We start from the raw sequence: 24,980 nt of genomic DNA, 5'->3' as shown, positions 1-24,980 counted from the left end.
GGGCGGGGCTGCGCACTCCAGCGGATCAAAGCAAGTTCGATATAACGCGGTTTCACCTATAACACGGTAAGATTTTTTGGCTCCCAAGGACAGCGTTATATCGAGGTAGATGTGTATATCACATACCATTGTACAGAGCAGTGGCTTTCAAAGGTCAGGTCACGACCCAGTACTGGGTCACAGAATGCAAGGCACTGGGTCACCTTGCTCAGCACTCAGAGACCCTGGGGGCCGGCCAGTAAAAACAAGTAGTCCCTACCTGTTCTGACACCGTGCTGCACCCCGGAAGCAGCCAGCAGCAGGTCCAGCTCATAGGCAGGGGGACCGTGGGGCATGACCAATGAGAGCTGGATGGGACGGTGCCTGCAAGCAAGAGCCACGTGCAGCTGCTTGCACGCTTCTGCCTGGGAGCCAGGTCCGCTGTTCGCGCTTCTGGGGCGCAGCACAGTCTGCAGTGCCAGGACAGGCAGGAAGCCTGCCTCTGCACCCCAACTGCGCCGCTGACTGGAAGCCACCAGAGGTAAGTCCGTGCCCCAACCCCACACCCCAATCCCCCTTCCCCAGCCCTGAGCCATCCCAAACCCAGATCCCATTCCTGCACCCCAACCCCCTCATCTCCAGCCCCACCCCAAGCCCAGAACCCTGACCCCGTCCCGTACCCAACCCATCTCCAGCCCCACCTCAAGCCCCAGCCCAGAGCCTCCTCCCACACACTGAATCCCTCATTCCTGGCCCTACCTCGCAGTCCTCACCCCCGCACTCCAACCCTCTGCCCCAGCTCCATTGTGTCGTGAGCATCAACAATTTTCTTTAACTGGGTCACCAGAAAAAAAAAGTTTGTAAGCCACCGGTATAGAGTATCCCCATCTCCTTGGTTTGGAGCAGAACTGCTGCAAAATAAATCTGCAGACACTGCTGAAGACCTCTGAGAATTTAATTTACAGTGCTTTTCCCCTGCCCATTGTGGCTAAATTTAGAGTATAGAAAAAAACTGAAGAAAAATGCAGTGCAATATTTTTGTATTGATAAAGGTACATTCTTCCATGGTGCAAAGCTTTTCCAAGTGACTCTTAAGCTATATGTACATGATCTGTCAACTGAAACACTCTCACTAAAGAAATACTTAATACTGGCACTGTAAAATCATTGTAAACAGGTCACTTGAATTGACATCTCAGGGAGTCAAGAGTGCTCAAAACCTTGCAGAAATAAGTTCTTGGCCCAGATCATGCCTGTAGGCACCCAAGTTGTTTCTGTTTTTGTCCTGCAGTGACTCTTGGTTGCAGCTGGGTATTCTTGCAGTTGGACTGGTCCAGATCAATGTGCTGTTCCCTAATTTCTGTTGCATTTTTGTTGAGATGATCTGATGTTGCTTGGAATAGCTGCTGCTTCTTACACTATTTGAACCCTGGTTTAGTTACGTAACGGCTTGGAGAGTTTGACTCTCACATCGTGTTTATGCATTCCACAGAGCTGTTTGTGCTCTTGGCACAGCTCTTTTAAAATGAACCGTTTATAAAGAATTGGAAGAAGTTCTAAAACTGAATAACTTTTTTACACAATTTGGCTGGCTGGTGGCATCTTTTCATTGGCTGGGAGCTGCCTCAGCTACAGACCTAACTTCAAGAGGGAGGGCAAAAGAGGCCGAAGAGGAGTAAATGAACAGAAAGTGTATCATGACTTTGAGTCAAGATAAACTCTTCTGACCCGAATGCCATGCCGAGCATTAAGCATCAAACCACATTTTAATTTACATTTTTAAAAGTTACATTTTCCCCTGTGTGAAATCTTCTGTACGCTTCCTTGTACCATCAGATATCTCTTAGAACGGTATATTCTGAAAAACACCGCACAGACTATAAGTTACAGAGATCATAATGGAGTGATGCATTCTGGTTGTCTTTAACAAGTCGGGAACACTGGAGAATTTCACAGTGGGGGGGGTGGAATTTTGATGGTACAGTCACATTTTTATTTTCTAAATACCCTTACATCTTGACCAGTGGGACTGCATTCAGTACCTAATTCTGGATTTTTCACTTTGACCTTTGAAAATTCATGCAGCCAATTTTTTGTTATTTTTCTAACAAATTAAAACCTCTAGGAAACTTAGGAAAACTTATACAATTATATGTGTTTATTATCTTAATTGATGGTCTTTCATATCTGCCTTTTTTAATGTTCATGTCATGATGATTTCAAGGTTTCTGAGTAAATTGGCTGCAAGGAAGCTATAGAAATAAAGTTTTGGCTAACTACATTCCTTTATATAAGCATTCTTTATACTTTAAATGCATCACCTTATTTCTAGGGGCCATTGAAAAAGAAATTTTCTATATATTGTACATGAGCAATTGACATAAAAGAGAGATAAGGGAACATAATATGTAGAGAGCTTGGGTCTGTAGAAAAATGTTTGTAACAAAATATTACTGCATTTTCTTTGCAAGAAGTTTAATCTTTGTTTGTTTGTAACACTTCAGGTTGGCTGCAAGGCTAGTTTGGTATTTTTCCAGTATTGTGTCATGGCAAACTTTTACTGGCTCTTAGTTGAAGGACTTTACCTCCACATCCTCCTTGTGGTAATATTCTCTCCTAACAGACATTTCACAGCCTATCTTCTGATTGGCTGGGGTGAGTACTTAAATATATACATATTTTATTCTTATTTTCAGCTATGGATGGGTCAGGCTCAGTGTTTCCCACTGAGATAACATTATCTCCTATTAGACAGCTACCATCCCTGGGCCGGATTCCACAGCCCCTTTATTCTGTTCCACAATGCAAATCTAGCCACCAAGAAATTGTTCTGGCATAAAAGGATGTAGAGCTGGCACAAAGGCTCCATGCCACTCCCTCACAGACCACTGCACAGTGACTATGTAGAGGGCATGGCCAGGAAAAAGTGGATATGTGCAGAACACTTCTGTTTTCTCAAATATTCCCACAGACCTGAATGCCCCCTGGAAACTATCGGCAACTGGGCACAAGTTAAGGCAGCCTTGAGGTTATCTTAATCAGTATCAGTGGCTGGTTGACCTCAGAATAAGAGAAGTGCAAAGCCACCATTTTCCTTCCCTCTCACATGCCCAGTTCCTGTGTCTGAAAGGAGCTCGGATTCAGTGATGAATCAGGCCCCACATGTTCATTGTATTGTTTAAAAATTAGGAGTGACTTTAATGCCTTCAGTGCGAATGCGGGGTTAGACGCACTTACTTATGCTTCATTATACAGGAAGACACTATGAACGCTATCCTTCACATTGCTGCCAATTCACCTTAGACACTTGCCAGAGAAATGGCTCTGTCTTTGCTGGGCATCTCTGGAACTGCAAAGAGTGCCAAACACTGTGATGATGTGATATGTGTGGGTACGATATAAGATGAGGCCGCTAAATTCATTTTCACAGTTATGTAAAATGGGATCTGAATTCAACTCTCCGACAGTGAAAGTTGGACCCAGTAACTCTTTGTGCCAGCCAGTCCCTTATTCTGTATCTTTAATATACTTTCCAACATATTATAAATATTATTGTTCATTTTTACACGCTAATTCCTTCCATACCCAAGAGCCAAAGGGAGGTTTTATAGATGTGAAGCCATTAGAAACTGATCTTAAAAATATATTTGGGTGTAGCTGGGAAATGGGAGTGAACCAGTGTGTGTGAATGCCTTTTTGTAAAATGATTTGCATGTCAAATTTCACTCCTAATATTTATCTTCATTTAGACCAGGGATGTGTAACATTTGTATCCCCAAGGGTCACACTCAGGAGGCTGAGGAGTGCACACCCTTTGTATGTTCTGTAAGAAATAAATGCACTCACCTGTAATCATTCCTTGTGCTTGTCTTCACTGGAAGATGGATAGGAATTGTTTGCACCCTGCCGCTGGTCCCCACCCTGCAGCTACAGTTACACTTTATTATTCCATGTGCTGCATTTTGCCTCATGCCAGACCTTGTATATTCTAGTAGTAGACGGTTACAAGAGGGGTAAGGGGTTTCAGTTCATAGATTTTTACAATCATTTGCTATAACAAACTATAATTTCTTAGGAATTCCTACAGTATTCATCATCTTGTGGACAGTGACAAGGATCTTTTTAGAGGACACTGGGTAAGTAGCTAGGAGGATGTAAACTTTATGCTTCAAACTTGAACTACCGCAGGTCTTCCCCTGGGATTGCGTGGCTTGCACAGGGATAATTTGCTGTTTTGAAGGAGGTAAATAGCAGAGGACTGCAGTATCTCAGAGGTGCCAGTCGAGTGACAGGTGTTCAGAAGTTATTCAACATGCAGTTTTATAGATGCATCCAATCTGAAAGCTCTGACGGGGATGAAGTTAAATAGTTTATGGCCAAATACTGCCCTCTGTGGTGCATATATGGTTCCTGTTGATTTCAGTGAGAGCTGTCTGCATCCAAGGCCAGTATTTGACTTTTAGAGAAGCAGATGGCACCACTAATGGTGCCATCTTGCAAAGTACTAAGCACTCTCGACTCCTACTAGTATACCTGGTAGTGGTGGGTGCAGAGCACCTCATAGGATTAGGCTCTAGATGACTTAGAAACTCTTGTCTGTGGCATCTGCAATAGTTGGTACAGATGATGGGTTATTCCTCACTTCTCAGGGAACCTATCTGTAATACCTCTAAAAAAATAAACTGAAAGTGATGCCGTTCTTAAACTGATACCTTGCTATAGTCATCACAGTTGGAAACATACAAACTATTAAATCTTTCTCCTATTTAAGGTTTATCACTTGTAGCTTCTATTCTCTCAGAAGTTTTAAGCTCTGCTTCTTCAGACGTGCTGAATACATACTAAAGTCAATAGGAGCTGTGGGCACTGAGAATGACTGACTGTAAAGTCAGATGGTCAATGAAGGGTAAAGTGGCTTGAGGTGGAAAACTGTGAACAAATTATTTAAAGGGGAAAATAAAAGTCCAATTTTTCAGATGAAGTTCCAGGCTTATTCTTCATATTTCCCAAACCAGTTCCACTCATCTGTAACCCAAATAGTCCAGCAGTAAATTATATCCTTTTAATTGTATCCATCAGTTATGTCAGATCATTCTGCTGCCCCAGATACTGTAGCTCTTATTGGAAAAGCGTCATGACATAAAGAGTGAAACTAAACTTGAGAGCCCCTCTGGGGTATTTGCCTGGGTTTCTTCTAACACTGTTCTGTTTTAATTGATTTGAATGTGCACATTAAAACCCAGTGAAAATAAAAATAAAAGCAGGAGAATATCAAATTCTATTGCTTAGAATTCACAAGACCAGGCTATTTTTGTTTTGACATGTAAATCCAAAACACTTGTCTTCACATACCTCGCTTGCCAAATAAAATTAGTATTAACATAATTTTCCCTTTTACTCTCTTTATAGCTGCTGGGATACAAATGATCACAGTGGTCCTTGGTGGGTTATACGATTACCAATTCTAATTTCTATTATAGTAAGTAAACTACATTTTGCAATATGAATTATATATCAGTTTGCAGCCTTGTGCAGTGAATATACACATTATTCTTTACAACTAGCTAGAGACAGGCAAAAACTCCATTTTAATTAAATAAATTACTTTATAGGGGAGATTTTAAGCAGATACCCAGGTCATTTAAACTCATTGCCTTTAAAATTTAGCTGCCTCCTGTTAAATGACTGGTTGATTTTGTTTGGTTGTTTTGTTTTGTTTTAAACTCTCACCAGCTCAAGAACCTTGGGGGAAGAAAACATCAAGTTAAACCTTTTACGTGGATTATAGATTTACTTTAGTTTATAAATATTACTACAGCAGGAAAGAATGACAGCTGTGTATATCTTTCCTAAACTAGTAGCCTAGAATTACATACATTAGACATGAAACATTTACACAGAAGGACATTTTTAGCATGCTACACAGGGATTGTGCTCCATAGAGTTCATTAACGTTAACTGAAGACGTGCAGTTAAATTCTTGTTCATTGTGTTGAAGATGTACCCATTAGTGTGCATAACACTAGCTATTCCTCCAATGCTAAATACAAACACTACTGCAAACAGATGCATTTTGTACAAATTAGCTGTAGCCTTCAGCGTCTCATTTGGTGATATTTTGCAGCTTCTGCATTATAGTGTTCATTAAGGGTCTAATTCAGCAAAGCACTTAAGAATGTCCTTAACTTTAAGTGCATGCCTAAGTGAGGTGCTAAATCAGGGCCTAAACAGGCAGTCTACTCACTGAATGATCTATGTGTCAGTCCAAAGGACCTTATTCCTCCTTCATCAGAGTGAGTTCTACATTGTTTAAACAAGACAGGGCAAAAGGAGGTTCTTGGGTGAATTTGCATGAAATGAGGATTCACTAACATGAATGTTTTGCTACATAATGGGATGGACACTCAGCAGATGTACAGCATGAAGGGAAGCAAAAGTCCCAAAGGAGTTGGAGAAGTAAGGAGAATACACTGGATGATAAAACAAAATAAACCATACAAAATATTTCAAAAGTGCAAAATTAAAGCTCCTACTGACTTTTCATTTAAACAACTATTCTCTATGCAGCTAGGGTTGCCCACTTTCTAATCACATGAAACCAAACACCCCTGCCCCAACCCTTCTCCGAGGCCCCACCCCCCACTCACTCCATCCCCCCTCGCTGCTGGGGCAGAGGGGTGGGGTGGAGAGGTTCAGTGACACTTACCACAGCTCCCAGGAAGCGGCTGCTGGATCCTGAAGTCCCTAGGAGACCTCGCTGTGCACCGACCGGAACTGCCAGGATCCCTTTTGGACCGGGCGTTCCCATCGAAAACTGGACACCTGACAACCGTATATGCAGCTGAGCTTTCATGGGTCACTGGTGTCCCAGAAAATAATGCTTCAAGCTGACCTTTGAAAAGTCCTAGAACTTGCAATATCTGAAGACAGCAGTTATCCGAGTGCATATTGACAGACTTGTTGGTGCTCTAGAAGGATTCCTGGAAAGGCTGGGGAGCCTACTTGGTGGAGGAAAGGATGCTTAATTAAACTCTTATGAATCTTAAGCTGACCAAATCTTAATTTGATTCTAGAGTTACACTGAGGTACAAAACAGCCCTCTGTTTTTCTACATCGGTAATTGAATTGATATAGTAATAAAGTATGGAAATGTCCATGTGCATGGACTGTATGGGCTCAGGTCGTGCACTCATTTGGGATTGGCTGTCTTTTTCCAGATCTGTTTTCTCTCGTGAGCAGCATGCTTTAAGGGGTGAGAACAACAAAACAGAGCCTAGTGCTTCTGCTACTTAAGCTGTAAATAAAATCACACTCCTGTCAGATTAAGTGATCCCCCAGCTGTTAATTCTGAATCACAGTTTTGTATCTGTGGTGTTAATTTGTGAAAGCAGTTCACAGTGGATTTGAGCCATTTGCAGAGAACTGAACTGCACTGCTGAAAGACGTAGGAATGGACATTCAATCCCCCAGTGCAACAGTTGAGTTAAGGTGCGATAGTCACTTTGGTCTAGATTGTCTTTGCACCTAATGTTTGATAAGAGGCAGAGCCTACCTGTGCCAGTACAGGAAGAGCCCTGGGTAGCTGTCGGAGTTACAAACCCTGTCCTGTTTTCCCCTTCCTTTCTCAAAGGGGGAAGTTAATTGTTATAGGCCTTTACATGATTCAACTTGTTCAGCTCTGTGGGGCCAGATCAAGGCTCTATCTCCTCTCCACTGCACCCACCTGTCATTAGGGGAATAGCAGCTCTGTGCAGCCTTCTCTGCTCCCTGTGCCTGGATTCTTAATCCAGGTAAGCTCTGTGTGACTTTATGTACCCTGTGCAGTTATATAAGAGCAGGTTAAAATCTGGCCATTTATTATTAGTTAGGTAACGCTGCAAGTACACCTCTACTCCAATATAACATGGTCCTCGGGAGCCAAAAATCTCACCGCCTTATAGGTGAGACCATGTTATATCGGGTTTGATCTGGTACTGCATACTGGCAAGAGCCGGTACACTGTGCCGGCCTGAACCAGCTTCCTCTACAGCTTCCCCTGCGGTGATTTAAAGGGCTTGGGGCTCCAGTCGCTGCGGGGAGCCCCGGGCCCTTTAAATCACCATCGGCACTCTGGCTGTGGGGCTCAGGCGGGGATTTAAAGGGCCCGTGGCTCCCCACAGTGACTGGAGCCTCTGGCCCTTTAAATCCAGGCTTGGGCGGGGATTTAAAGGGCCCAGGGCTCCACACAAATTCAGATATAATGCTGTAAAGCAGCAGGGCTCAGGTGATGCTTTAAAGGGCCCAGGGCTCCCTGCTGCTTTGCCGCGTTATATCCGAATTCCTGTTATATCGGGTCGCGCTATCGGGGTAGAGGTGTATACACATGCCCTAATTTTCAAACTCAGGTGCCTGATGTTAAGCACCCAGAAGAACTGGCCACAGTATCCACAATTCCCACTGAAATCTAAAGGTGATGCCTGTGTTAAGCACCTGTTAAAGTGAGGCCATGTTTATCTAGATGCCTAAATATAACTTCCGGCAAACAAGTTTGAAGTTTGAAACTTGTTTTCCAGAATTGAAGTAGCAGAAGCACTAGGCTCTGCTTGTTCTCACCCCTTAAAGCATGCTGCTCATGGAGCTTTGCAAAACATGCTGTATAAGAAAACAAAGTCCTGCTGCCCCAAAGAGCGTGCAGTCTGCCTCAAATACATGTGATACATGAGACAACCGTGAGAACCAAGACATTATGGACAAGTTGTCAGTAAGGAGATTAAGGTAGGAAGTCTGTGAAATAAGTTGTTTTTGAGGAAGGCTTTCCTGGAGCAAAAGGAAAGCAAGTGGAATATTTGAAAAGGGAAGCTGTTCTGTATTCACCATATGAAATAGCATGTACGTGGGCCCAAAGTGGAGTGTGAGAGGTGGAGCAAGAAGGGGTTTTTGATGAAGTGGGAGCAGAGACAGAGGCAAAATGAGAGTTGTGTGATGATCTAAATGGGAAGGTAAGAGTATAAATGTATTTTTAAAGGAAAGGCAAAGCAAGTGAAGCGACTCAAGCAAGGATTTACCTCTAATAGGTATAATAAACCAACCTTCACTCAGTATTCCCCTTTTTGGCATTAGTTTCTATGTTACTTCCAATTATTTTAGCTGGTTTAGGAGATTGCTCTAAAACAGCATTCTCAAACTGAATTCTTGAGGGTCAGTCCTCACAGTCAATTCAGCATGTCAGAGGCCTTCCCCTGGTCTTTCCTCTGAACATTTTTGGCCTGAGAAATGTTCCTTGGCAGCCTTCCATGCATCATGCTGTGCACATTTCAGAGCCTCTCTGATTTCTTTAATTGGAGATGTACTATACCAAACAGTTCATTTGGAGTACCACCCATGTTCTCCATTTGGCAAATGCCACCACAGCGATCCTTTTCCTTCCCCTCTCCCATACATACTGCTCTCATTTGTGTGTCTTTTCAGGTGGACACAAATCTGAATTAATAGGCTTTCAAAAACCAGAAGCAGTCATGTATCATATCAAAATAAGAGAGTTGTGTCCCTTGTGTTGTGACATGTTAAAACTTCTGTAAAGAATTAAATAACAAGAAGGAGGTAACAAAAAGACATTTTAAGTGATACATGTATTCACAATGTAATTGGCTCAAAACTTACTGTCAATTTAGGGCAGCCAAAATGATAAGATCACTGATCTGGTGTCATTCCACTACCTTCCTATCTTCCTACTTTGTCATTTACCTCCACTGCTGTACCCATCCCTGACACTGCCCTGCATTTATATTATTGACTTAATTTGCTGTCCTTAGCAGTTCATTCAACATTGTGTATCATCTGCTTTCTGTATAAAGAAATTCCACCCCAAAGAATATTATAGAACTAAATCTATAATACTAAACAAAAAATCTCCTCAAGTGTGAACATACACTGTCATTTGCTTCTAATCTTGTTATCTAAACATATTGAAACTATATGAGACTTTAAACTAAATATATATTTTTAAGATTAATTCGGATAAATTGGAGTCTTTAACAACTGTCTTAAGTGATTATTTGAATTATAATCTCATACGCTACCTAAAGTATTTCTAGGATACATAGCACCATGATATCTAAATGCCTGATCTCTTTTGGCTGGATTTAATGCTCCAGTAGGTCTGTCTTTTGATGATACTCACATCATGCAAACAAAGATACTTGGTTAACGTTAGCCATACACAATGCTTATAAAATATCACTAAAGACCAACAGAAAAAATTGACTAGCCTCAAAAGAGATCTAGATACAAACACTTGAAAATATAGTTCACCCAAATATAGTGCTCCAAGATATGCCTTTGGCTCAGAAAACCAATTATTTTATTTGACTTTTAAAAAAGGACCACAGTTTTTAATGTTTTTTGATTGATAATAGTTTGTATTACAGGAGAAATTAGGGACCTCAGCTGAGACCAGGGCCCCATTTTGACAGGGCACTGTACAATACACAGCAAGAAACAGTCCCTGCCCCAATTATTTAAATAAACACAGGCAAAAGGAGAGGGGAAACAGAGATGAAGTGATTTGCCTATGGTCACCCAGGAGGTCAGTAGAAAAGCCAGGAATAGAATCTCTCTGCCACCACAGTGTCTTAACCATTAGACCATATTGACTTTAACATACATACTTATAAAATGTATATCCCTGACCTTTGTACTGTGCTTCATTACACAAACCTGTGGACCCAACGGCAACAGTGAGAAGGCCTCATTCTGCTGAACTAACAGTGACTTCACTGGGAATTCTGCATATGGACAGGCTGCATATTTATCCTCTTTGTTTGTTTCTTTTACTTCCATGAGGTCCCCTTCTAATTTACTCTTTTACAAAAAAATTTAGACCTAATTTTCGTGACTTTTTTTATATAATTGGGATCCTGTGTCCTGTCACTTTCTTCCACCATCCCTTCTTTAGCCCTAGCATTTCCTTTAACAGTAAAAGGCACAGAATGACATGCAATTATTATAATCATTTATTATTTATTTGCACTTAAAAATGATACTGGGCATTTCATAGAAGACACCAAAAGTCATGGTGCCTCAAAGAGCTTTCAGTCAAAATGTTAGACTGAACAACCAGGGGCAGAGCTAGGGTGGGGAGAGACTAGGGCTACATCCATGCCAAGATGCAGGTTCTGTTTAGCTGTGTGCACAGATTGGTGATTATGTTGATTATTTTGTTTGTTTTTTAAATATGAAAAATAAGATATTGGTCCCTGGCTCAATACCAGAATGTTTTCCTCTTGTATTTAATGCTTCTGCATCCGTGATCTGAGTTAGCTCACTTTACTGCTGTTAAGCACTATGAAAAAGGTTATATGGATGTAGGATATTATACCTCACCTAACATTTATATGTCACTGTTCATGTTCAAAGTATTTTATAGACCATGTTACACAATCCAGCACCATCTTACATGCCTGGCACTAAGGCATCTGTTCTGTAGATTGGGAACTGAGGCAGAGGGGTTGAGGACTTGCCAAAGACCACAGAAGAAGATATTATGGGAGATAGGATTCAGATGCAGCAATTTCTGATTTCCAGACCTGAGTTCAAGCCCACCCCTGGGTCAGATTATGCTTCTTTTTATCCAATTACTTCAGTTCCCCATCTGTAAAATGTGGATAATAGCACTTGCCTCTGTCACAGGGGAGTCGTGAGGGTAAATACATTAAAGATTGTGAGGTTTACACTTACTATGGTAATGCAGGGGCCATATCAGTACCTTAGATAGATATGAAAAGGCCCTTTTCATCATTGATTTATGAATACATGTCACCTCTACAACAGCTTCCCTTCCATGACTCCAGACAGGGGAGTTAAGGGCCAAGTGTGGGAAAGAGTTATAAATAGGGTGTGCATTATCCCTTCAGCATCCAGTGGTAAATCCACCAAAGGGTTTAATATAACGTTAGGCTGTACTGAGACTTGACCAAAGCCCCATGCTTGAGAACTTTCCCTTTAATGGGATTGCTGGTGGAAAGGGATTTTGTCGGCTTTTAAGTATCTCAGAGGATGATTCCATAGTGGTATTTACAGTCATGCAGAGATCTGTTGGATGTGACAAACTGTCAGTGAGGCAGGAAAGTGGCAGTAGATCTGAGAGAGGGCAAGTTAACATGTTCTGGCAGCAAGCACTCCAGGCTCACTAATGAACTGACTAATCTGGCTTGTTTACCTCTTACCAGCACACTGCATACTAAAGTGAGGAGCTTTTGAAGTCACTTACGTATATAATTTCTTTTGCAGGTGAATTTTATACTTTTCATTAGTATTATAAGAATTTTACTGCAAAAGTTAAGATCACCCGATGTCGGAGGCAATGATCAGTCACAATACAAGTGAGTAATGTGTTTTAGAAACTTCATACAATATGTGAAAGTAATCTATTTAAAGATTTCATCTGTTGGAGCAGACTGCCAGCAACCATCCAGTGTTGTGATGCTATGATAACTATTCGATACAATGGGACCCATTTTCAAATGGATGGATAGCTGGGGATAGAACCCTGATTCAGCAAAGCTTGTAAACACATTGAAATCAACAATGTTATGAGATTTAAGCATATGCTGAAAGTTAAGCATGGGTTTAAGTGTTTTGCTGAACAAAGGTCTTTAACAAGGTTAATATTTATTATTGCTACTACTACTATTAATTATAATTTATTAGTGCCTATAGGCTCCAATACAGAATCAGGGCCCCATTGTGCTAAGCTCTATACATATAATAAAAAGACAGACTCTGCCCAAAAAAGCCCAGATCCCAATGTAGATGCTCACTTGAGAACAAAAAATGGCATGTTGATGCCTAAGTCTAATTTGAGCACTGAAAACCCCAAGCATCTAGTCACACACAGTAAGTTTTTTAATAGGGCTCCTTGTTAATTACCTGTACACTTCACCAAAACAAGCTGTTGCTGTACATATTTAAAAAGCGAAAGAAACTTTCTGACAATGCCAAAATGAAAAATACCCAATAAAACCTGTGTATATTTTCTGTAACCAGAGTGACATGTTTGGCACCTTACTGTTGCATCACAATTCTTTTAAAAATATGGAAATATGCGTTGTAAAAATTCTCCTGTAGTTTCCACAAGTCATTTAAGAATCCAGCCATATTCTACAAAAATTTTCAACAAACCTCCTTGGATCATCTCTTAAGTCACATGAGGGGATGGATGTGCGCTTTTCACCTGATGTTGTTTGAACTGTCTTTAGTTTGTGGGCACTATATACCAGCCTGTCCATTTAAGCCTCACACTTGGTTTTACTTGCTCTGTACTGATTTCAATAGGATGTGACAGGTCTCACAAAAATAATGTAGTGAATAAGATATTGTAATGTCTAGGCATTCTGGAGTATTAGGCTTGTGGTGTAGTGCTTATTTTTACACCCCGACCCAGGGGCAGCCATACTGTTCAGTAGAGTACAGGGGGAGGGATAGCTCAGTGGTTTGAGCATTGGCCTGCTAAAGCCAGGCTTGTGAGTTCAATCCTTGAGGGGCCCATTTAGGGAAGTGGGGTAGAAATCTGTCTGGGGATTGGTCCTGCTTTGAGCAGTAGATTGGACTAGATGACTGAGGTCCCTTTCAACCATGATATTTTGGGGCAGAGGAGGGGCTTTAGGATAGCAGTTTAAACATGCTGCCACATCTGTGCTGGGTGTTCCATTGAAGTGATCTGCTTTTCCTCCTTGCCCCTAATGTAGCTAGCTTCAGGAGCAACTCACTTATGGATCCATATATATGATGATACCTTGCTTCCCTGTTTTGGTAATTGAGTGGTTAGGGATTGTGATGTCTCAAGACAAAGAAACCCACCAGTAGAGATTGTAGCAGGTTGGGCTGGGGATACCTGAGCTTTCTGTGAAGGTGGCATGTTTGCTGTCTCAGCCAGTGGACCACAGGGCCACCCAGAGGGGGGGGCAAGTGGGGCAATTTGCCCCAGGCCCCACAGGGGCCCCCACAAGAATTTTTCAGGGCCCCTGTTGCGGGGTCCTTCACTCGTTCTGCGGACCCTGGAAAACTCTTGCAGGGCCCGGGCCCCCGGAGCTTCTTCCGCTCCAGGTCTTCAGCGGTAATTCGGCAGTGGGGGGTCCTTCCGCACTGGGACCTGCCACCGAAGTGCCCCAAAGACCCGCAGCAGGGGGTCCTTCTGCCCCAGGACCCGCCGCCGAAGAGCTGGGTCTTCGGCAGTAATTCGATGGCGGGGGGGCCCCGCTTCAGGTCTTCGGGGCACTTCGGCAGCAGGTCCTGGAGCAGAAAGACTCCCCACCACCGAATTACCGCCGAAGCGGGGGCTCCACGCCACCGAGGACCCCAGGCATCCTGAATCCTTTGAGCTGCCCTGTTGGACCATGCTGAATGGCCAGCTCAATCCATGGACCACCCGACTTGAGATTTTGGGGTCTCCTATTTATCATTCAGAAAACTGAACAGACTGTGGGCAGGACATCTGTGCAGTCACCTCTTCTTGCAAGAGCTATTCTTCCCTCCCGCCCCATCTTCATTTTTATACTTCTGTTCAGTCCCATGTGCTCTGTTTTGCTCCAAGCATCCTCCATAGGGCATCTCAGTGTCTTACAGTGTAGGCTGCTTACTAGAAGCAGACTTGTTTTTCACTGTTCGTCAGTGTGAACTCTGCTCTTAGAGTCTGGTTGCCTGGTTTTTAATGTTGGTTTGGATGGTGTTTTGCTGTTCTGTAGACACCCATGAGAGTGGTAGATCAAGCTCACTGAGAAATATTGATTCTGAAGAGCAATTTAAAGGTCCAGAAGCCTCATTTATGTACATTCAAATGCAGTTTCTAAAATGCAGAGGGGCATGAGGCTATTTTTGTATGGATGTTTCCTCCATAAAAGTGTCAGTGTCATATAGAGTTAGCTCAGCAGTCAGTCAAAGATTATTAAAGCAAAAATGCTAATGTGAAAGTTGAGAAACAATGAAAGTGAAGCATGAGATCACAAGGTACAGAGTTTGTGTAAATATCCTGGAATTTGATAACTTGTGTGGTTTGCAAAAGTCAGGATCATCATGGAGGCTTTGACTTTAAATGAACTGAAATTTTTGATGTGGATATAGGGAGGTTTTTTGTTAAATTAGGACTTGATTGTCTAACCCTCTTTCATACTGGTAAGCACTTACGAATATCCTTAGCTCCACTGATTTCAGTGAGGCTGCTTAGCAACATGAGTGAGTATTCCATAGTCCATTAATTAGTTTTGGAGACATATGACAAGATAAAGTGGTTGCACGACATATCTTTATGCATTCTGGAAAGAGTCGCACCAGGCTCTGCCAGGAAAAGTAGATATTGCGTTACATTTTCAAAAGTGCCTAAGTGATACTGAAAGTCAGTGAGACTTGGACTCCTACGGACCAGATCCTCAAAGGTATTCAGGCTTCTAGCTTCCACTGAAATTAGTGGGAGTTAGGAGTCTAAATATCTTTTGAGGATCTGGACTTAAGTCACTTTTGAAAATGGGACTTTAGCTTTTAGATAATTTAGGCACTTTTGAAAAAGTTAATGTTCCTCTACAACATCAGTAGCATGCCTCCATCCATGGAATGAAATTCATCCCATTGTAGAAGGCCCTGCCAGGTCCTACACTATTCATAATCCCTTAATGTAAGTCTTAAGTAGGGTGTAGGATCATGAGTACACTTTCTGCCCTGAGATTGATTTGATACCCACAAACAGAAATCAAAGATAAATTTTCATAACATTCATATTATTTTAGTTAAAGTCTTCACGATTATGTGAGATGGGTTAATGTAAGCTATATGGCCAAAGATAATGAAAAAGATTGCTAATATTTATTAGAAATTTTAATCTAAATTCAGATATAATTGTAAAAATTGGGACCACTGACTCCTAAATGACTACAAGGAAACATTAAATTTTAAAAAGTCATACAAGAGACCATGGCTGACCAAGCCACGACCATTGGGTTTTACCCAGCCAGTCATTTTATATATATATGGAGGTAAATTAAATTTGACTTCTATCCATTTGTCAAGATTCTTATTTCCTTTCTAACTCCCCCACAAACCAAATAGGGGCAGATGTTGATTCACTAATTTGTTCTGATTAATTATTTTGGTTTTATTATTCTTTATTTTTTGCCCTTCCCAATTCACTCCTCTTCTCTGTTTTCCCTCTTCCCCACCTGCTCCCTTTCCTTCTTCTCTCTTTCATCTGCTTTACTGCTGGTTTGATTTTGGTGGTCAGAAAGCTATATTGAAGGCATGAAAGCTGGAAGCAGTGAGATTTGTGGTCATTCTCCTCTCCTCCAGTAGTGAATTTCAAAGCTAGGACATTTTGCTGAGGAAGCCCTATCTTCCACTGTCATTGGTTTCACCTTTAGGTCCAGACATATTGTGATTCCTGAGGACCTTTGCTGTCCAGAAGGTCATTGTCACTTAGACAGAGGCAGACTCTAAAATATTTTGAGCATGATCCGTGGAGGGCTTTGAGGACTGGCACAGTCACTTTCAAATAGAAGGATTTTCAAATGCCTAGTCTCCTAAATAGATAGTTTGGGTTTAAGATGGTTGCTTCAAGACAGCCTATCTGTTTCATTGCTGAGTCTAGTTATGGTCAAGACAGTGATGACTCACTGGACTCTCCATTGTAACTTTTTGCATTTTATCTAAGATCAGGCATCCATATAATATGTAAAGTTTATGTTATTAAAATGAAATGAGTGACAGCTAAAGGATAATTAGCTTCCCACCTTTTCAAGGGTTTACTGTCAATTTGACAAAATCATGCTGCTTAATAAATTAAAATTCTATCTCCAGATACTTATATAATTTTCTCTTGTACCTCAATAATTATTGTTACGTAACTCTTGGAATTTTAAGTAATGAAGGGTAAATGCTTCATATCATCAGTATAAATATGAGGTTTTAGGACTCTGGGATCAGTGTATAACTGCTCATGAAATGCCATGGTTGAAGGATTGCTCTGGGATCACATTCTCTAGGCACTGTTTACATGTTGTACATTTTAAATGTATTTTAATTTTCAAATTACAGAAAATGAAGATGTCTGTATAACTCTCCAGTATTCCCTACTGTTTGGGTCAGATCTTCTACTATGCTCTGACACTTCATGCAATCTAAAAAGAGCCAGGGCAGCATAAGTCACCCTAAGAGCCTCTTGTCCAGCTGGGTGATGATTGCCTGGACGAAAGCACTGTGGAAGGCAGCCATAAGGCTGTTGTCCAAGGATCTCCTCACAAACCTGGACATAGGGGCCACATTGTGGACAAGAGGAGTATGTCAAGGATGGAGCTACAGCACACCGTACTGTGGAGTTTCTGGAACCTGGTACAGTCCGTAGGACAGGCCAAGGAGGTTTCTGAATTTAGACAGCCCTCACATGGCTGTCTGAGTTATGCTGGGGGCTTCTCTAGCCCCTGAAACAACCCCAAAATCAGGAGGGTGCAAAGATAGTTTAAAGCCGCTATAGCTCTTTGAACCAAGCACAGAATCTCACCCGGTGACTATAAGGCTAGTGTGGGGCTTACTATAGCAAAGATGTGAGAGAAAATATAGTTTTCAGTAGGTATGAGTGGCCCTTATGAAGAATATTAATTTACAGATCATACTGTTTGAGGGCTTACAGGATTGCTCTAAAAAAAAAAAACAATAGTGCACTAAATATATATGTTACTGAAACAAGACTTTGCTGGGATACTCCATTAAGCTCCAATTCTTCTGCTCTGATTATTTAGGAGACTTGCAAAATCAACATTGCTGCTTATTCCATTATTTGGAGTTCACTACATGGTGTTTGCTGTATTTCCTATACGCATTTCCAGTCACTATCAGATAATTTTTGAGCTATGTTTGGGATCTTTTCAGGTAAATTCTAAGCCTTTACAAATTTTAAATCTTTTACTGATTGAGTTCAGAGCTGTGTACTAACTGATACACATTGTCTGTTTACAGGGGCTGGTTGTTGCAGTCCTGTACTGCTTTTTGAACAGTGAAGTAAGTTTCCCTTTTCTCCCCAGTGATATTGAACAATGTTTTCAATTTAGTAGCCATAAGTGTAGTAGCAGCCTTAGCTTTCTAGTATATAAATCATAAAAGGTATCAGTGGGTTATTATTGTACAGAATATGGTGATTTCTATATGAAAGGGGATTATATTAGATATAAAAAACACCATACTAAGGCATAATTGTGGGGGGAAGGGAGGTTAAACTCTGTCTGAGCCCTAACACCAGGAAGCGTTATTAAATTCTACTCTTACTGTTTATTAATCTAAGAAAATCCCAAAGGTGAAGTCCTGACCCTATTGCAGTCAATGGGAGGTTGTTGTTTTTTATTGGATTCAGAGGGCCTAAGGTTTCATTACAAAACTTTCAAAGGTTAATTTTTTAAATTCTCTGGGACACATTTCAGCCTGCACAATTAGGACCAGGCTTTCAAAAATCCTCAGCACCCAACAGCTCCTATTGTTCTTGAAGTGCACCAGTGATGCTGATGATTTACGTTGTTCTCAGTGGGGAGTTGCAGGGTGCAGAGTGCTTCTGAAAATCTGACCACTTCATTCAGGTGCCTGCATAGGAGCCTGTGCTCTTTCAAAAATCTGAGAACTTGCTTAGGTCCCTAAATGGGAGCTTCTGGATGCTCAGCTTGTACTACAATTTAGCCCTTATTGTACGACTTGGCACATGTGATCCCTCCTTCACAGTGCTGTCATCCGACTTCAAATGATGACCAATAGACTCGAGGACATATCCGCTGAGTAAGAAGATGCCATTTTTGCGCAGTCACTTTTCAGAGTAGAAACACGCTTTAAATAATATAGAGTATATCACAGACGGAGTGTGTGCAATTGCTAGAGTGAAGGATTAGGAGCCAGATCTCCTGAGTTTTCCTGGCTCTGACATTGATGTGCTGCATTATCTTGGGCTAGTCACTGAATTATTTATGCCTTGGCTTACTCATCTGTAAAAACTTATCATAAATAGCTACCCACCATTTTTACAAACCCTTTTTATTGTTCTCTTATCATTCTTCAGACAAGTCAATACACTTTAAATTCTGGAGCTAGGAAATGCATTAGTCAACTGCTCTTGGTAATAGAGTTCTGAGTTGTTATTATTAATAATAATAGCTAGACGCTGCCACCTGAGGATTTTGGAGCTATATCCTAGAGAGGCAGTTGTGGTAAATATTACACCCAGGTTAAAGTTGGGGAGATAAAGAGATGTGATGCGACTTTCTTTGGATCACACAATAAATCCATAGTAAAGCTAGACTTAGACTCCAGGTTCTTATGCCTGTGCTTTAATCTCAAGATTGTGCTGCCTATCTGAATTTAGAAGACTTGTGTTTACTTTTATTTTTCTTCCTACTTCTCAGGAGACCAAAGGGTTATGGCACATTTTCAGGTCCTGGGATGGAAGGCACTATATGAGTTCAAAGTATTATTAATAACTCTTCTGAGACTCTTTGACTCAATTTTGTTTTCAAGTAAAATAGAGATTTTAGTAGTTTGCATGTGACACTAATGAAAGCACAAATGTTTCCCATGTAAAGTGCGTTTTTAGCTCACATGCATTTTTTAAATATAGGTCCAAGGTGAGCTGAAAAGGAAATGGCGGAGTTTGTGTTTGAGCCAGACAGTGGGCCGCGACTACAGACTCCATAGCTGTTCTGTTTCTCGAAATGGCTCAGAAAGTGTCTCCCAGCTCCATCGGAATTCAGAGGCGCAGTCTTTTATGCAGACAGAGACCACAGTGATATAAACCATGTAGCTCAAACTAAAGACTATGGGATCTATCACTATATGGAGCTCAATGTAATATTTTCTAAAATGAACCATTTATGCTTTGCTTTTCTACATATTGCTATCTGGAGAATGGCCTGGCACAGCAAATCAGGTAACAGATGGGCAGGCGGCTTTGCAGACATTTTGGCCTAGCTCCCCAAAGGCATTTAGCTGCCTAACGCCCATTGATTTGAAAGCAGCAGTAGTTAGGCCCTAAATACTTTTGGAGATCTGAGCCTTTGTGCTTTTATTTAGTCCTGTTCACATTACATCCTGTCATTTGTACTAGAAGTAACTATTCTAAATATAATTTATTTTAATGCTATATTTCTATTTATATATCTCTCTAATATGTAATGTATGCTGAACCCCGCTCAATGTATGTTGCTTTGGTCCATGTGTAAGGAGGTAGGGTGGGAAGTGAGAGAGAATATCATATATACCATCTATATTTAATAGAATGTTTCTTTCACAGAGACGCTAGACCCTACTATAGCAAACAAAATTGAAATAGATATATTTAGGGCCATATGTATGTTCTTGATCCCCATATGGAAATCCAGTTAATGGCAGTGGGAATTTAGCATACAGGTGAAGGGCATTATAAGTCCATATTTTGCACAGAGGAAAATGTTAGTCCTTCTTAGCTCCTTACATAAATCCTAATTCAATTCTGAGCTACCTCACTGCAATATTTGATCCTAAGGGCTTGATCCTGCTTTCCTGCACGAATGCCCATTTCTACATATCTTAATGCAGAATGTGGGGCTAGCCCTGCAGTCCTTACAGAAAAGCCCAATGCACAGTAGTGGTCATCATTAAACAGTCAGCATTTGCCAATAGTGGTATCTGAGATTACTAGAGTTTTACCCCATGCTAAAAATCAAAGATATCTCTGGTAACTGTGTGGTAATGTTTGGCAAATGTTAATGTTTTTAATGACTTCTACTCCATCTGATTTTTTTCTATCTACCTGACAGTACATCTGTGTGTTTCAGAAAGGCAGGGCTGAACCTTAATACCCTAGCCATCAGGTTCTATGAGTTCTCAAAAATGGTATCCTCTTTGCTTTGCTTCAAAAGAAAAATATATTTTGGTTACATTTATGATAGATGTCCATCATATAAGATAAACAGACAGAAAGGAACCCACACTGACATTAGAAAAGAGTTAGGAACACATAGAAACAAACTGGGCACCTCAATCTCTTATTACCTAACTTTCTAAAGAGGTATTTTCCTAATAGAACAGCCTAGTGAAGGCTAAACAGGAATGGACATCCCACTCACCCACTGAAAACATGTTTTTATACATAATGATTTTATTAAAATATATCTTTAGAACTTCACATTTGGCAGCTAAAATTAAGTGTATCAAATTATAAATACTACTGGAGTTTAATGAACTATGTAAATACTTTCAACATAATGCCATTTTATATCTGTGAGGTGATTGAAAATGCAATCCTGACCAGCAAGGCCAGAAAAAAAACAGACACAATCCCTTTCAAATGACCATAAAAGGCATAAATTGAAAGCATTTTTGGTAACCTCAAGCCCCTTATGTACCCACAGTGAAATGAAAGACACGGAGCTGACAAGTGCTTATAAATACACACACAACTTCTGCAATCTTACAAGACATAAGCACTGTTATGTTTACCTCTCGTGTCACAACTGACCATGTCCTCTCTCAATAACAAGTGTGAATACTGTGCATTTGCATGAGTATTTTGCCTCATAAACTGAAGTGTTACCACAATATTTCAAACAGGAAATTGTACATTATGTGACAGTTGCCATGATTTAAATAATAATCACTTAATTCATATCTTCTAATTAGTATTACCAATAAACACCCTGTATTGTAGTTCATTTTAAGTAACAATAAGTAATAGAAATAATATTGTTTTGTGTAACAGTCTATTTATTGCCATATTCACAAACAGTAGCCTTGGTTCAAAAGGCAAATAGTTACTGTTGCACAACCAAGGCTTTTCCTGTTTTACAAAAATAATCTGACAATCAAGGGACTTTCATACCAGCCTTTTCTACCTTAAACCACTCAGAATATTTTGTAGAGACAGTCACTTGTCAAGCTAACTTAAAAAGTTTTAAAAAATTGACTGTTCAGTGATACTTGTAGGTTAACGTTGGTCAAAATATTCAGATATTTGGAACAAATTGGTAAACTAAACAGTAATAAGTCACCAGGACCAGATGGTATTCACCCAAGTTTTCTGAAGGAACTCTAAGGTGAAATTGTAGGACTACTAACTGTAGTCAGCTTCTGTACCAAATGACTAGAGGATAGCTAACGTGATGCCAATTTTTTAAAAGGGCTCCAGAGATGACCCTGGCAATTACAGGCCACTAAGCCTGACTTCAGTGCCAAGCAAAGTGGTTGAAACTATAGTAAAGAACAGAATTCTCAAACACAGAGATGAACATAATTTGTTGGAGAATTGTCAACATGGTTTTTGTAAAGAGAAATCATGCCTCACCAATCTACTAGAATTCTTTGAGGGGGTCAACAAGCATGTGGGCAAGGGGGATCCAATGGATATAGTGTACTTAGATTTTCAGAAAGTCTTTGACAAGGTCCCTCACCAAGGGCTCTTAAGCAAAGTAAGCAGTCATGGGATAAGAGGGATGGTCCTCCCATGGATTGGTAACTGCTTAAGAGATAGGAAACAAAGGGTAGGAATAAATGGTCAGTTTTCAGAATGGAGAGAGGTAAATAGTGGTGTCCCCAAGGGGTCTGTACTGGGATGAGTCCTATTCAACATATTCATAAATGATCTGGAAAAAGGGGTAAACAGTGAGGTGACAAAAGTTGCAGATGACACAAAACTACTCAAGATAGTTGAGTCCCAGGCAGACTGTGAAGAGCTCCAAAAGGATCTCTCAGAACTGGGTGACTGGGCAACAAAATGGCAGATGAAATTCAGTGTTGATAAATGCAAAGTAATGAACATTGGAAAACATAATCCCAACTATACATATGAAATGATGGGGTCTAAATTAGCTGTTACCACTCAAGAAAGAGATCTTGGAGTCATTAGCAGAACCTGAAACCTGGTGATTTTGCATGGTTTTCAGTTTCATTATACCTCTTACATCTAAAATACACTGGGACAGGTTGTGGCTGATCCTGTGTCTAAGGCATGGGGAGAAGGCCAGATTGTGTTTCTCTTACTTATTCTGAATAACACTGCACATCACAAATAGCTCCTCTGACATCAATACATTGTCCTCTTCATCTGGACAGAGTGGAGATTGGGGGATGGGGCACAGGTAACTGTTTGTGTCTCCCTGATCTGGAGCTACCCTATGTTAGCACAAGCTGGAGCTGCTCTGGAACAACTCTAACTTATGCCACTGCTGTAAGGCTCTACAAAGACCCTACTCCAGTAGTGGATAAGGAGTATGCCTGCTCAACTCTGTTGCACCCTTCTCCCTACCCTAGAGCACTCTGGGAATGCCCTCTCCCTTCTCTGACACTGGGGACGGGAAGGCATTTGGCACAAAAGTGAAGTACAAAGTGGCCTTAGCAGACCAGAGAAAGGCTCTTCTCAGTGTAGTACCACAATCTGGCCCTTCACAACTTTCGGGGATGAGATGTGTAAACTGCCATCCCCCAAACTTATCTCCCCACCTCATCCAAATTACACCCAGGGAAAGTGACAATGTGTAAACGACAAAAGCCAAAATTCTCCTTCTCCACTTTATGTGCAGAATTTGTAACACATCCCTAATGATAATCAAATACTAAACTATTCTGGCAACATCAAGTAGAACTGACAAGTAATGTGCAGAAAGAACTACTCTGTATTTATAGGTTATCATTCCATAATCTTAGACTACAACCCTGTATCTGCAGTGATGCAGCAAGCTGTGTCATTTACCAACAAAAGACTACTTTTAAATTACCATCTGTGCCTATATACACCTTGATAATCTCTGGGTAGTGAATACTGCACTGCCATTACCAAACTGCATGATTTAGTACACTGTGCTATTTTGGTGATTTAAATAAAACATCAAGATAAACACTTTTTCTGACAAGTGTGTTATGAGGACTACATCACCATAACATTGAACACAGAAAATTCCAGAGTCTGCTTTAGTAAGCTAGTATAAAAATGTATTTTCCCAGTGATACATCTTATACTAAAGTGTAATTAAACATAATCCAGGTACATCTACTTTGTAAGCTACTTTATACTAAGCTACTAAGTATAAAACTGCTTCATTTCTATATGTACTGTAATAAGATTATTTACATCCTGCAACTTTTTCCTAGTGCATTCGCATAAAAAACTGTTTAACACATTCTCTTTGGTTCTCTGTATTGATAATGGTTTTTATGTGTCAAGTACAGTAAACCTTAAACATGATGTAAATGAATGGTATTTTTTACAAAATGTACAGATTATGATGATGTATAGATAAATGTGTGTAAATAGATTTGCTTTTCATACTTGTAATACAGCATCTGAGGTCTCTGTTATCCTACTGATTTATAATGTCATAATGCTTACAGATTTCTCTGGGGTTTACTCCATGCAACATCTGTGAAAAAGCAGATGTTCACATGCTTTATTCTAACAACAGGAATGCAGTTTACTCAGTTTTGTAGCACACTTTAGCCATAATAGACTGAAAATAGTGTCAGAAAATAGTATTTGTGGATGGTTTGGTTCAACACCTGCACTGCTTAAACCTCCCAACTGGTCACATGATCCATATGCTCATTGATATGTCAGGCCAGAGGTATTCCAAGAGATGTGTCTATAGTTAATGCTTTGCTTTTTAGTAAACAACTTTAATCCTTGCATGTAAAAAAGTAACCCTGAGATTTTTCTTTGAGAAGTAGGTAATCTTTATTCAACTCCAGTGAATTTGTGTTGGTATTAAAATATTCTCTCAGTTGCTTGCAGACATATGCGCACACATATACACGATTGATCCAAATGAATCAGTATTTTCCCTATGTCAGGGCATGCATTTTGATCTCAGTTTCTCAGTCTTTGCCTCTCTTGCTTAATACATTTGCCCAGATATTCCCAGTGTCTGTGATACAGCAGTCAGCAGAGCTGCAACAGACCTAATTTACAGGAGTGAGCTCATACATTCTAATCAAAGATCTTGTGTATCTCCCTAGCATAAGAGAGCAAGTTAGCTCTACTTGTG

At 40.6% G+C, this 24,980-nt stretch overlaps 1 protein-coding gene across 1 annotated transcript in view; it reads left to right on the top strand.

Annotated features, from left to right (window-relative positions):
- Positions 1–24,297, top strand: part of VIPR2 (vasoactive intestinal peptide receptor 2) — a 105,538-nt gene extending 81,241 nt beyond the window's left edge. Inside the window, exons 7-13 of the mRNA XM_050942268.1 lie at positions 2,484–2,634; positions 4,055–4,115; positions 5,389–5,458; positions 12,247–12,338; positions 17,736–17,865; positions 17,953–17,994; positions 19,589–24,297. Of these exons, the coding sequence (XP_050798225.1) occupies positions 2,484–2,634; positions 4,055–4,115; positions 5,389–5,458; positions 12,247–12,338; positions 17,736–17,865; positions 17,953–17,994; positions 19,589–19,762 (720 nt within the window). The 3' untranslated portion in view covers positions 19,763–24,297. The remainder of the gene's footprint in view (positions 1–2,483; positions 2,635–4,054; positions 4,116–5,388; positions 5,459–12,246; positions 12,339–17,735; positions 17,866–17,952; positions 17,995–19,588) is intronic.
- Positions 24,298–24,980: the final 683 nt, after the last annotated feature.

This window comes from Gopherus flavomarginatus, chromosome 2, assembly GCF_025201925.1.
Source record: "Gopherus flavomarginatus isolate rGopFla2 chromosome 2, rGopFla2.mat.asm, whole genome shotgun sequence".
NCBI classification, from domain to species: Eukaryota; Metazoa; Chordata; order Testudines; family Testudinidae; genus Gopherus; species Gopherus flavomarginatus.
Note: the sequence above shows the minus strand (reverse complement) of the source record. Positions and strands in the feature narration are given on the sequence as shown.